The sequence below is a fragment of the Caretta caretta genome, chromosome 21 (assembly GCF_965140235.1).
Source record: "Caretta caretta isolate rCarCar2 chromosome 21, rCarCar1.hap1, whole genome shotgun sequence".
NCBI classification, from domain to species: domain Eukaryota; kingdom Metazoa; phylum Chordata; order Testudines; family Cheloniidae; genus Caretta; species Caretta caretta.
Genome location: NC_134226.1, coordinates 9804298 through 9817498, shown reverse-complemented (window position 1 = coordinate 9817498; position 13201 = coordinate 9804298). Strand labels below are relative to the sequence as shown.

Sequence of the window (13201 nt, the reverse complement as noted above, 5' to 3'; positions counted from 1 at the left end):
TATATACACACAGAGAATATGAAACAATACCTCCTCCCACCCCACTGTCCTGCTGGTAATAGCTTATCTAAAATGATCAACAGGTGGGCCATTTCCAGCACAAATCCAGGTTTTCTCACCCTCCACCCCCCCACACAAATTCACTCTCCTGCTGGTGCTAGCCCATCCAAAGTGACAACTCTTTACATAATCAAGTCGGGCTATTTCCTGCATAGATCAAGGTTTTCTCACATCCCCCCCACCCCCATACACACACAAACTCACTCTCCTGCTGGTAATAGCTCATCTAAACTGACCACTCTCCAAGTTTAAATCCAAGTTAAACCAGAACATCTGGGGGGGGGGGTAGGAAAAAACAAGAGGAAACAAGGGGAAACAGGCTACCTTGCATAATGACTTAGCCACTCCCAGTCTCTATTTAAGCCTAAATTAATAGTATCCAATTTGCAAATGAATTCCAATTCAGCAGTTTCTCGCTGGAGTCTGGATTTGAAGTTTTTTTGTTTTAAGATAGCGACCTTCATGTCTGTGATTGCGTGACCAGAGAGATTGAAGTGTTCTCCGACTGGTTTATGAATGTTATAATTCTTGACATCTGATTTGTGTCCATTTATTCTGGCTACTATGGATGTAGAAGCCCTCTACACCAACATTCCACACAAAGATGGACTACAAGCCGTCAAGAACACTATCCCCGATAATGTCACGGCTAACCTGGTGGCTGAACTTTGTGACTTTGTCCTTACCCATAACTATTTCACATTTGGGGACAATGTATACCTTCAGATCAGCGGCACTGCTATGGGTACCCGCATGGCCCCACAGTATGCCAACATTTTTATGGCTGATTTAGAACAACGCTTCCTCAGCTCTCGTCCCCTAAAGCCCCTACTCTACTTGCGCTATATTGATGACATCTTCATCATCTGGACCCATGGAAAAGAAGCCCTTGAGGAATTCCACCATGATTTCAACAATTTCCATCCCACCACCAACCTCAGCCTGGTCCAGTCCACACAAGAGATCCACTTCCTGGACACTACAGTGCTAATAAACAATGGCCACATAAACACCACCCTATACCGGAAACCTACTGACCGCTATTCCTACCTGCATGCCTCCAGCTTTCACCCTGACCACACCACACGATCCATCGTCTACAGCCAAGCTCTGCGATACAACCGCATTTGCTCCAACCCCTCAGACAGAGACAAACACCTACAAGATCTCTGTCAAGCTTTCTTACAACTACAATACCCACCTGCAGAAGTAAAGAGACAGATTGATAGAGCCAGAAGAGTTCCCAGAAGTTACCTACTACAGGACAGGCCTAACAAAGAAAATAACAGAACGCCACTAGCGGTCACCTTCAGCCCCCAACTAAAACCCCTCCAACGCATTATTAAGGATCTACAACCTATCCTAAAGGATGACCCAACACTCTCACAAGTCTTGGGAGACAGGCCAGTCCTTGCCTACAGACAGCCCCGCAACCTGAAGCAAATACTCACCAACAACCACATACCACACAACAGAACCACTAACCCAGGAACTTTTCCTTGCAACAAAGCCCGTTGCCAATTGTGCCCACATATCTATTCAGGGGACACCATCACAGGGCCTAATAACATCAGCCACACTATCAGAGGCTCGTTCACCTGCACATCCACCAATGTGATATATGCCATCATGTGCCAGCAATGCCCCTCTGCCATGTACATTGGTCAAACTGGACAGTCTCTACGTAAAAGAATAAATGGACACAAATCAGATGTCAAGAATTATAACATTCATAAACCAGTCGGAGAACACTTCAATCTCTCTGGTCACGCAATCACAGACATGAAGGTCGCTATCTTAAAACAAAAAAACTTCAAATCCAGACTCCAGCGAGAAACTGCTGAATTGGAATTCATTTGCAAATTGGATACTATTAATTTAGGCTTAAATAGAGACTGGGAGTGGCTAAGTCATTATGCAAGGTAGCCTGTTTCCCCTTGTTTCCTCTTGTTTTTTCCTACCCCCCCCCCCAGATGTTCTGGTTTAACTTGGATTTAAACTTGGAGAGTGGTCAGTTTAGATGAGCTATTACCAGCAGGAGAGTGAGTTTGTGTGTGTATGGGGGTGGGGGGGATGTGAGAAAACCTTGATCTATGCAGGAAATAGCCCGACTTGATTATGTAAAGAGTTGTCACTTTGGATGGGCTAGCACCAGCAGGAGAGTGAATTTGTGTGGGGGGGTGGAGGGTGAGAAAACCTGGATTTGTGCTGGAAATGGCCCACCTGTTGATCATTTTAGATAAGCTATTACCAGCAGGACAGTGGGGTGGGAGGAGGTATTGTTTCATATTCTCTGTGTGTATATAAAGTCTGCTGCAGTTTCCACGGTAAACATCTGATGAAGTGAGCTGTAGCTCACGAAAGCTCATGCTCAAATAAATTGGTTAGTCTCTAAGGTGCCACAAGTACTCCTTTTCTTTTTGCGAATACAGACTAACACGGCTGTTCCTCTGAAACCTGTCATGGCTACTAAGATACGCCATGAAAGTCCCACTCGTGCGCTAGGCGAATGCACTGTCAAATGCTGCATCTTTGGTTTCTTTTGCAGCGAAGCATTTTCCATTAGCCTTGCAGGCAAAGCCTGGCACAGCAAGCAAAGGTTATCCCTCATGGGGGCATGGGGAAAACCGAGCAGAGCTTTCTCATCCTGTCCACGTCTGTGTGGCATCACTACATGTATGTGTGTTTGTCCTGGGGGAGTTGGGAGTTTGGATGGACAGACTCTTGGAGTTCTTTATTTTTCCACCCATCCTCTTCTTCCTCCTCCCATTCTGTCCAAGCATTACCTGCGTCATCCTTTCAGTTCTCTTGTTCTGGAAATGGAAGAGGAACACTGATTAGAAATGGGGTGGGAGATGAGCAATGGAGACAGTTGCTGACAACCTCCCATATGGATGGCAGGCTCATTGCATGTCCATTTCACTTCAGCATTTATCCTCTCCCTTTGCAAGCAGCAAAGTTTGCCCTGGAACCTTATTCCAGTTCCCCAGGACTTTTTTTTCCTCTTGTTTCCCTAGGTCTGTAGCCCAGCCCGGGGGAGTGTCTCCCAGTTGGGGTTAATTCTGTAATGTGAACGCTCATGAGATCACCTGTGAGTGGAAGGAGCTGGTGTTGGTTCAGATTGTGGCTCCCCTCCCCCGTGGCGCTGCTCCTCTGATGGCTGGCGATGATAAAGATCAGTATGGCTGTCAGGAATTTAGCGACCAGGAGTACCATAATGGTGCAGATGAATGCATTGAAATGGGCCTCAGGAAGGCTGTTATGGAAAACCAGACATACAACGGTTTAGCTTTAACTAGGAAATGAAGTTTCCCACCTTTTAATGTGGATCTTGTATTTTGGTAACATAGAAAGCCAAAGACAATCACTGTCTCTATCAGACATTCTTCCTGCCCACGCATGGGAGGCTGCAAAGATTACAGTTGTCCCAAACAATAGCTTTAATCTGAAGAATCTCATTAATGGATAAACAATGATATACAGGAACCACTGAAGTGCAGCCAGCTCTGGGCAGGAATGCAGCAGCAGTTTATCAAACACGCAACAACTCCAAAGAATAATTTTGGATCAGGAAGAGATGAAGAATTTCATGTCCTATGGAAAATGCAGGAAGGCAGCATGAACCCCAAACTGGAACTGGGTCAGGATGCCACAGCATATCCCTTAGTCTTGTGCTGGACACAGACGTTCAGGACCTTGGTTTTACCTCTCATCCAAAAGCGGGATTGCAATACAATCCCATTAGTAAAGAGCTGAACCTTTAATTGGGTGTGAAATCATAATAAATAGTACTGTATTTAATAAAAAATAAAATCACAGAAGTTTAACAGCCCCCAAATACTCCGTGGTTGTAGTAGCCTTTAAAAAGTGGGGAGTGATCAATGGAGGTGAAGCATTTGACTTCTGAACTGACGTAGGGGCCTCATTTTCTCATCTGCTCTCTATACAGTCCCCCGAGTGGTAGAATTTTATCTCATAGGGCCCAACCCTGCAAGGTTCTGAACAGCTTCACCTTGCTGCACACAGGATATTTTGCACCAGGCAGAATTGTAGCCCTCAGCCTGCCTCTCGGAAGTCAATGGGAGGTTTGCCATTGACCCCATTGGGAGCAAGAGCAGGCCCTCAGAGCCTGATTGGACACATGAAGTTGTTCACCACTGTGAATGGTGGGGGAGATAAGCCAAGGCACAGATGGCAGTTAGGCACTTCACTGTCATGGGAGTTGGGTGCCTAACCAAGTGCCCACAGGGTGTCCAGGGCTGGTCAAGACAGAAACCAAGAGTCCCAGGGATATCGCAGCCTGAAAGGCAGAACGGTGACCAGGAAGGCAAGGGCAGCTGATGGAAACGAATCAAATTCCTCCTCCGGAGCAATGGTTCTTGACATTTTCCATATGTGCCACCCTTTCCCATACCGGGTCATTACCCTCCTCTCATCTAACCAGGATCTAGCGGGGAGCCCTCTCCAATTGAACTGCTACCCCTCCACCATTTAGCTAGGTGCAAAAGGCAGAGTGCTCATTTCTCCCCGGCATTTGTTTATGTTCCCCTTTCCATCCTCCCCGAAGTTGCGAACCTCTGCTCGAGAGGAGGGAAAAAGATCTTCAAACCCGGCCACAGAGGGGTGTCAAATGCTAATCCCCTTATGGGTGTCAGAGCCCAAGACCCCGCCGTGAGATATACCTAAGACAATTAGACAGTCAGCTGTTGGAATTCATTCTTTCTGTTCTATTTGTACGAGCCTCTCTCAGATTCTATAGGAAGTGTGGGCTCTGTAATGATGCCTGGCAATTTGTGTCAGACCAATCTGATATCTCCCAGGTGGGAGGCGGCTCTTGAGAGCAATGGGTACACTTGAAAGCTCCCCCAGGGGATAGAATTACCCCACAGGGATCTGTATCGTATTTTTCCTCTGTATAGTTGGTGTAATGACTGGTTAAGTTAATTTCCATGTGTGCATTTGCTACACCAGCCCCGATTTTATTTATTTAAAGCTGGTACTGAGGTGGAGTAGAGTGACCCTTCTGCCATGGTGGTTTCAGGCAGTCAGTGGGCAGAGCCCATCCTTCATGCATCATTTGTCCACTTTCTCTAGGATGCTGCTGCCAACCTTCCCCCACTTCTGATAGGCTCTCCTATCACATTATTATTGTGTGTAGCACGGTAGCACCTAGCAGCCCCAGTCATGGACCAGGACCCGAATGTGCTAGGGGCTGTACAAACAAGGAGCAAAACGATGAGGCGCTTACATCTCAAACAGCTGTGCCACCAGACCAGCCCACTCCTCCTCTGTAGCCAGCCATGTTCTTTCCTATGTCTCTTTGGTTCAGTCTCTCTCCCCCTGCCTGCTGCATTCTTTGCAAATCTCTGACTGCCCATCCCGGGTAATCCTGTCCTACTGGGCAATGCGTCTGGCTTCCCCCAGCCACTGCAGAGGACACACACCCAGCAAGGGATATACCCTAGGTCCCATCGCTGCTTTAAAGCGGGTGCAGTTGCTGGGTGAACTAAACCCAGGGATGTGTTCCTTACAGAGACGTCAGCACAAGAATGAGCCTGCCGGTTTACCTGGAGATGCTGTGCACAGCTCTGGGCTCCTCTGGTGCCAGGGTCTCCATTACACCTGCCGATGGAAAGAGCAGTTTAGCTTCCCATGCAATGTTTATTAATAACCAGAGGTCATCAGCTTTGTTCTGGCTCCTCGCGGATGCGGAGAGGTGAAGTCTGGGACCTCTCTCATACTCTAGTGCAGTGGTTCCCAAACTTGGTTCTGCTGCTTGTGCAGGGAAAGCCCCTGGCGGGCCGGGCCGGTTTGTTTACCTGCCGCGTCCGCAGGTTCGGCCAATCACGGCTCCCAGTGGCTGCGGTTCGCTGCTCCAGGCCAATGGGAACTGCGGGAAGCAACGCGGGCCGAGGGATGTACTGGGCACCGCTTCGCGAAGCGTGGCCACTGGCAGCCGCAATCGGCCGAACCTGCGGATGCGGCAGGTAAACAAACGGCCAGCCCGCCAAGGGCTTTCCCTGAACAAGCGGCGGAACAAGTTTGGGAACCACTGCCCTAGTGTAATGACTGCAGTGGGCTCCATTGCTGTAAAGCAGGGTAAATAAGAGAAGAGTCTGGGCCAGAACCTCCAGGCTTGCAGGCCCATTAGACATTTACATGACAAGAGCATTCTGCTAATATTTAGGAAACCATGGTGGCATCTCTGGTACCCGGGCTTGGATACTCCATCTGTGTTCTCAAAACTAGCATGGAACATGGATCTTATAGACACTTGTAATCTGAATAGCAAATCTTGTTAGCCTACAAAGTCCATGAGTAAAACCCGTCTGTCCTGCCTGTGCAGGGACTATTCCTCTGGGCCATCGAGTGAAAGGAGAAAGATGCAGGAAACCCATGAGGTCACCACCACATTTATGACTGTATCCAAAGAGCCTGATGCCTGGTAACAGGGAACTTTGGGGCTTACTCACTATGGACTAACCTGGCATTGCTAACTGCATGGATCCAAGGATGCCCAAACTTCACTGTGTTAAGAGCCACATTAGCAACTTGCCAGGCATCTCAAGGTTGCATACATTTGGCATATGAATCTATGTAGTCTGAGTGCATATCAAACACACAGGACAATAATATTGGTTTCACAGAATCATAGGAACGCAGGGCTGGAAGGGACCTCGAGAAGTCAAGTCCAGTCCCCTACACTGAGGCAGGACCAAGTAAACCTAGACCATCCATGACAGGTGTTTATGCAGCCTTTTCTTAAAAACCTCCCTTGGAAGCCTGTTCCAGAGCTTAACAACCTTTATCTTTAGAAAGTTTTTCCTAATATCTAACCTAGGTCTCCCCTGTTGCAGATTAAGCCCATTATTTCTTGTCCTACCTTCAGTGGTCATGGAAAACAATTGATCACTGTCCTCTTTATAATAGCACTTAATATATTTGAAGACTATTATCCGGTCCCCCTTCAGTCTTTGCAAAAAGAAAAGGAGGACTTGTGGCACCTTAGAGACTAACAAATTTATTTGAGCATAAGCTTTCGTGAGCTACAGCTCACTGAATGCATCTGATGAAGTGAGCTGTAGCTCACGAAAGCTTATGCTCAAATAAATTGGTTAGTCTCTAAGGTGCCACAAGTCCTCCTTTTCTTTTTGCGAATACAGACTAACATGGCTGCTACTCTGAAACCTTCAGTCTTTTGTTTCTCAAGACTAAACATGCCCAGTGTTTTTAACCTTTCCTCACAGGTCAGGTTTTCTGAATCTTTGATCATCTCTGTCGCACTCCTCTGGACTCCCTCCAGTTTGTCCCTAAAGCCCGGCACCCAGAATAGGACACAGTACTCTTGCTGAGGCTTCACCAGTGCCAAATAGAGCAAGACAATTACCTCCCACGTCTTATGTAAAATGCTTCTGTTAGTGCACCCCAGGATGATCTTCGCCTTCTTTGCAACTGCATCACACTGTTGACTCATATTCAACGTGTGATGCACTAAACCCCCCCCCCACCCCCCGATCCTTTTCAGCAGTGCTACCGCCTGGTCACTTGTTCCCCATGTGCATTTGATTTTTCCTCCCTAGGTGAAGTACTTTGCACTCGTCTTTCTTGAATGTCACCTTGTTGATTTCTGACCAATGCTTCAATTGGTCAAGGTTGTTTTGAATTCTAATCCTGTCCTCCAAAGAGCTTGCAATCCCTTCCCTTTGTGCTCGTGCCTTCCCGGCTAGGGGGAATAGCAGTTGTTTGCTAGATTTCACTAGCAAAGAAATATTGTGGTTAGCCATCTGTGTCCTTGCCCTACTGTTGCAGAGGAGGATGGCTGCAGGCCACACTTTATAGGCTGTGCTCTGCTCCTCAGCTCACCCCTCCTGCATTAGCACAAGAACAGCAGAGGAGGAATGATGGTCTTGTGATAAAAGCACTGGACTGGGAACGAGGAGATCTGGGTTGAGTTCCTAGATCTGCCCACAGACTCTTCCTGGGTGACCTTGGGCAGGGCACCTAATCTCTCTGTGCCTCAGTTCCCTATCTATAAAATGAGGATAGCAGCACTTCCTTGGTCTGCTTAGATTATAAGCCCCTGGGGGCAGGGAGCGTGTCTTCCTTCTGGGTATGTACAGCTCCTAGCACATTGTGGCCCTGATCTCAGTTGGGGTCTGTAGATACTATGGTAATGCAAAAAAATGAAAGTGCATGAAATCCTGTTGTATTGAAATCACAGCCTGGGGACCTACCTCCTAGCACCTCCACTTTCACCTTCTTTAAGGTCTTTGCTTCTCCTAAGAAGTCTGTCTTGCACTGGTACAGCCCTGCGTCCTGTTTCTGGAGCCTCTCCATGGTCACTGTGAGGACCCCCTTGTGGATGTTGTCGGCAATGGAAGTGTTGCCTTTCCACTTCTTCAGGAACTGGAGCCAGAAGCGGTGGGCGCTGACCACATGCTGGCACTCGGTCTTATTGACATGTTTGCACCAGCTCTTCTCTCTCCACTTGTTCTCCTTGGGGCTGTAGGTGCACCTGATGGAGATGGTCTCACCTTCCATTCCGTACACCACCGTGATGTTCTCTGCCACACACAGCTCTGGAGGAGAGAAAGGAAAACCTGACTTAGGTCTCAATCATCTTCTTTCTGAGTGTCTTTTCTCTCTCACACACACAGACAAACACACACACACAGACATACACACACTTACTTCCCTTGTCCTCACTAGGACAATTTGGACCTGTAATTCCCCATCGCTATTGGACGTAGCAACGTAGTGTAGATTAGTGGCTCTCAACCTTTCCAGACTACTGTACCCCTTTCAGGAGTCTGATTTGTCTTGTCTAACCCAAGTTTCACCTCAGTTAAAAACTGCTTGCTGACAAAATCAGACATAAAAATACAGAAGTGTCACAGGATAATGGTACTGAAAAATTGCTGACTTTCTCATTTTTACCATATAATTATAAAATACATCAATTGGAATATAAATGTGGTACTTACATTTCAGTGTATAGTATATAGAGCAGGATAAACAAGTCATTGTCTGTATGAAATGTTAGTTTGTACTGACTTTGCTAGTGCCTGTTGTAAAACTAGACAAATATCTAGATGAGTTGATGTATCCCCCGCAAGACCTCTGCGTACCCCCAAAAGTACATGGACCCCTGGTTGAGAACCATTGTTGTAGATGACAGGGTATCATCCAACCATTTACCACTGTCCTCTACTCACCCTCCTCCCTCAGTCCCCAACGTTTGGGCATGTTCAGATTTAGGATTTTGGTTCAGGCCTTTTCTAATTCTTTACCTATTGACCCTCCACTGATGCAACAGTGGGTTTTCCTATGGGAGAGAAAGGGGAGGAGATCTTGTCTCCCCAGTGAAGGATTTGTCTCTTGAAATGCCACAAAAGCCTTCCCCTTCCGCACTTTCTTCCTTGCACGATGTTGAACATTACATGGCCTGGCTTGGGCTCCAGTCAGAGCTCATCAACACCTCACCTTGCCTGGTCACGTGGCTCACTCCATAGTGATAGAGTTCAAGGCCAGAAGTGACCACAGAGATTCCAGGCTGACCTCAGTGATGTGAGGTCCTTCCATCCTCTGGGGGCTGATCACATTGCTGGGCCAGGGAGCAAGAAACTTCCAAAAATTGAAACTGGGCCTTTCCTGGGACACTGAGGAGGATTAAATTTACAAAGTCTGCTTGGCAGTTACACCCATGGCCCCTAGTCCGGCTCTGGTGGTATGCAAATGAAATTCACAACCACTGTAGGGCCCCTTCATGCTGCCAGAGTGGTGCAAACTAAGGGGTCTTGGTATAACGGAATCAGATCCACAGGCACAAGCCGGTCTCCAGTTGTGTGGCTCGAGGATTAATTCTTAGTCTCGTTACTGACCTTTTAACACCCTTGGTTTTGAGAAATCTCTTTTTGCTCTGTTTCCTGGGATATTGCTAATTCTAGCACTGCCCTAGGAGCAGCTGATCTTTGACTACTTTGCTGTTTCTCCTTAGTTCCTTCTAATTTCTGTTTCTCTTCAAGCTGCAGAAGCAAAGGGACCACATTGTTTGGGATATTTATACATTTAGAAGGAAGCTGTGTGCTATTTTGAGGAGTCTGTTTTAGGTGAAGGCTTTTCAGTCACTAGCGACTGCTGCAGAAGAATTCTAAGTAGAACTGAAGACGGGAATACATTGGGAATGGACGTTATAAGGGCTTCACAGAGCTGCCTGTACTGAGATGATTGGGAATGCCACAATGTTTGGGAAGATGCACCATCTTCTCTTATTTGTAAATATTCAGAGTAAATGTTAAGCTAAAAAAGAGTAGGCATAATGATGGATAGGTGTTCTGCAAGCGTTGCATATGCTGCTTTGCCAATGCACCTCAGTCCTGACCTGCAGCATCCTGCTATTGTAGTCTTGGGGTTCCACCCCCACCCCAGTGCACCTCAGTTCTGACCTGCAGCACCCCGGCTATTTCACTCTTGGTCAGAGACTGCCAGTTTAGGTTTGGTAATGTCACATGCAAAACTCTGAGCCATTATCTTTCAGAACAATGCTGCTGACAGAGCCTATGTTATCTGTGTTCCTTCTCCCTTATTCTTTATTACTGAGGATGATACAGATGAGCCCAAGCCAGAATGTTGGTTGCAAACACCCCATCATTTTGGAAAGTCTGGCCACTCATCCAGATTTTGCAGCTGTGGCCTATGTGTAATGGAAATAGGGTCGGTGCTTGGAAACTATTGGAAAGCGTTCATCTACTATTATGTATATTGCGATAGCACCTATGAGCCCCCATGATGGACCAGGGCCCCATGGTGCTAGGGGCTGTACAAACACAACACAAAAATGGTTCCTGCCCAAAGAGCTGACAATCGAAGCATAAGACAAGACACACACAGGGTGGGACAGACCGATGGTAAGACTGCATGTGCCAAGACTATAGAAGAGGATGTTGAGAACCGGGATGAGAGTTCTAATGCCTCAGTGGAGAGGAAAAGCTGTTCCTTACAGATGTTCATCTATTCCTGTGTCTTATTTCCCACGTGAAGTCCCCATAGAAAGATTGTGAGCATCGCATATATGCTGCTAGCTAGATGACAGTCATAATGGATAGGCTCTCAGCTTCTCTCTGTCCATCTCCCAGGCAGGGGGGTTTTGAATGGGTGGATATAGGGTGACCAGACAGCAAATGTGAAAAATCGGGATGGGGTGGGGGGTAATAGGAGCCTATATAAGAAAAAGACCCAAAAATTGGGACTGTCCCTATAAAATCGGGACATCTGGTCACCCTAGGTGGGTATCATAGGAGAGTGAGGTGGAAGAACCGTGATTCCGGTATCCTTCGTAAAGTAATGTGGTCCTTGGTTATTCCAGGGTGTTCCAGGAAGAGAAGTCCAGTCCAGTTTCCTCCTGGAGGAGAGCTGGAATTTTTGTTTGTCAGCCTCCGTAGAAAAAGAAGGGAAGAAATTGACAAGATTTGCATGGGACTGGAGGAAGGATGGTCTTGACATTAAAGCAGTGGACTGGGACTCAGACAGGCCCTAGTTTTATTCCTAGCTTTGCTACAAACTGTCCCCTTGTGACCACTGGCAAGACATTTAACATTTCTGTGCCTTAATTTCCTATCTGTAAAATGGGGCTAACGCTTCCCTGCCTTCCGGAGGTGTTGTAAGATGCTCAGTTGTGACGGAGGCCAGATAAGCACCTAGATAGAATTGTTTTCCCTATATTTTTTCCATTTTGCCTAGATGCATCAGACAATCTCCAGTGGTTAGCCTGACATCCTCATGCCTCGCTCTCCCTCCCCCTGCCCCCAAACTCCTCTCTCCAGGAATCTCTGGAGCTGTTGTCGTTTGCATGTAAAATAGTCACACAAGCTGGATTTTGCAATCTCAGTTGCTGAGAGTGCAGTTAAAGGCTCTTGTTATTTCTTCCAAGGTGTTTCCTGTTCTGACTTACAGGTTCCCTGACAGACCTCAGCCCACCACCCTGGAAGCACCTGAGCGGTAGGATCTCCGGTGTCCTTTGGAAAAAATCAAGAGTAAAGAACACAAACCCTGGAAAGAAATGAAACCATGAATGCAGCTGCTGAAAAGCATGTAGTGTAGTGGCTTATGTTTAGGGGAGCCCTTCTGACCCCCCCACTCCAAACTACCTGCTCCTTGTCCACAAACATGTAATAGCTCCCCAGTCATGGGATGGATTCCCTCCTCCTCCTCCTGCTTTGTATATTCTCTGTGGTTCGCATGTTCACTCGCTAAACATGTCACCGTGGCTCCATTTGACTCAGTCTGCTGCTTCAAGACTATTTGTGGCTTCTTTGCCAGACATGTTCTGGGACTCGTATGGGTCAGGAGGGAGGCGGGCTCGTTCTCCATTGCTTTGCACCTGACGTTGTCATTCACGCAGCAAACGCAAAGTGAGTGGATCATGGCACCAAATCCGTATATGTGCATGCGACTGTCCCTTTGCACAGGTGCAGTTATTGCACAGGGCCCAAGACAAGGGAGAACCAGGCCCAGAGAATCGACATCTCTTCAGTACTGTGGCAGATCTTGAGCTGGATCCTGCAGGGGGCAGAACACCTCCTGCCAAGTTTTGAACTCCCTCAACTCCTCCTGCCGTAAATCTTGCCCTTAAAAGATAGCTACCTGCTTTGACTTTTATTGGCACTCCCACTGATAATTGTGGGGGTGGGTCCGTTTAAGAACGTTCACAGTAGAATCATCTTCTCTGGCTCCAGAACAAGCAGCTGAGCCTTGTGTCCTATGCGGCGTTTGCCTCATGGGCCCTGCTATGACTCATGCTAGATGTTGGACAATGCCAGTCATTGCTCCAAACCTTTGCCTACTCCTCAACCCGACACAAAAGGAGCTGGGCGCTTTCTTACCTGATAAGGAGACCAAGAAGACCAGATGCATGAGCTTTTCCATGTCTCTTCTTCCCGCTATCCAGCAGTGCAGGGGGGAGGCTGATCAAAAAGAAAAAGGATTCTTGCCCAAGAGCGGCTTTTTTCTCCTTGTTCTGCAGGAAGGAATGAGAACAGGAACTTGGCTTCTCTTCCCTCCTGGGGATTGAGCAATGTACCCGGGACGGATGCTTCTCTGACTGGCTGAAAACTGGGGCAGCAGCAATGCCCACTGTGAACCA

The 13201-nt window shown here is 47.4% G+C and overlaps 1 protein-coding gene and 1 long non-coding RNA gene across 3 annotated transcripts in view; one reads left to right on the top strand and one right to left on the bottom strand.

The window, feature by feature from the left end:
• LOC125625124 (uncharacterized) overlaps positions 1–13201 on the top strand; it is an 83088-nt gene that overhangs the window by 11751 nt on the left and 58136 nt on the right. The gene's annotated exons all lie outside the window — the stretch shown is intronic.
• Positions 2402–13151, bottom strand: LOC125625123 (triggering receptor expressed on myeloid cells 2). 2 transcript variants are annotated; one of them, XM_048826791.2, is made up of 5 exons: positions 12942–13151; positions 8295–8639; positions 5628–5682; positions 3150–3316; positions 2402–2873 (listed from the first exon to the last, which is right to left on the bottom strand). In XM_048826791.2, the coding sequence occupies exons 1-5, from the start codon at positions 12982–12984 to the stop codon at positions 2860–2862; spliced, it is 624 nt and encodes a 207-aa protein (XP_048682748.1). In that variant the 5' UTR covers positions 12985–13151; the 3' UTR covers positions 2402–2859. The 2 variants fall into 2 exon arrangements, with proteins under 2 accessions (XP_048682748.1, XP_074977989.1); XM_075121888.1 differs by having other exon boundaries at positions 5628–5686; positions 8296–8639.

What these genes read in the sequence shown, in the direction of transcription:
- LOC125625123 (XM_075121888.1), bottom strand. Translation starts at nt 12,984, where the DNA reads ATGGAAAAGCTCATGCATCTGGTCTTCTTGGTCTCCTTATCAG. An exon ending in CTTCTTGGTCTCCTTATCAG is followed by an intron (nt 8,640 to 12,941) that starts GTAAGAAAGCGC and finishes TCTCTCCTCCAG; the next exon opens with AGCTGTGTGTGGCAGAGAAC. An exon ending in GCTGTGCACAGCATCTCCAG is followed by an intron (nt 3,317 to 5,627) that starts GTAAACCGGCAG and finishes TTTCCATAACAG; the next exon opens with CCTTCCTGAGGCCCATTTCA.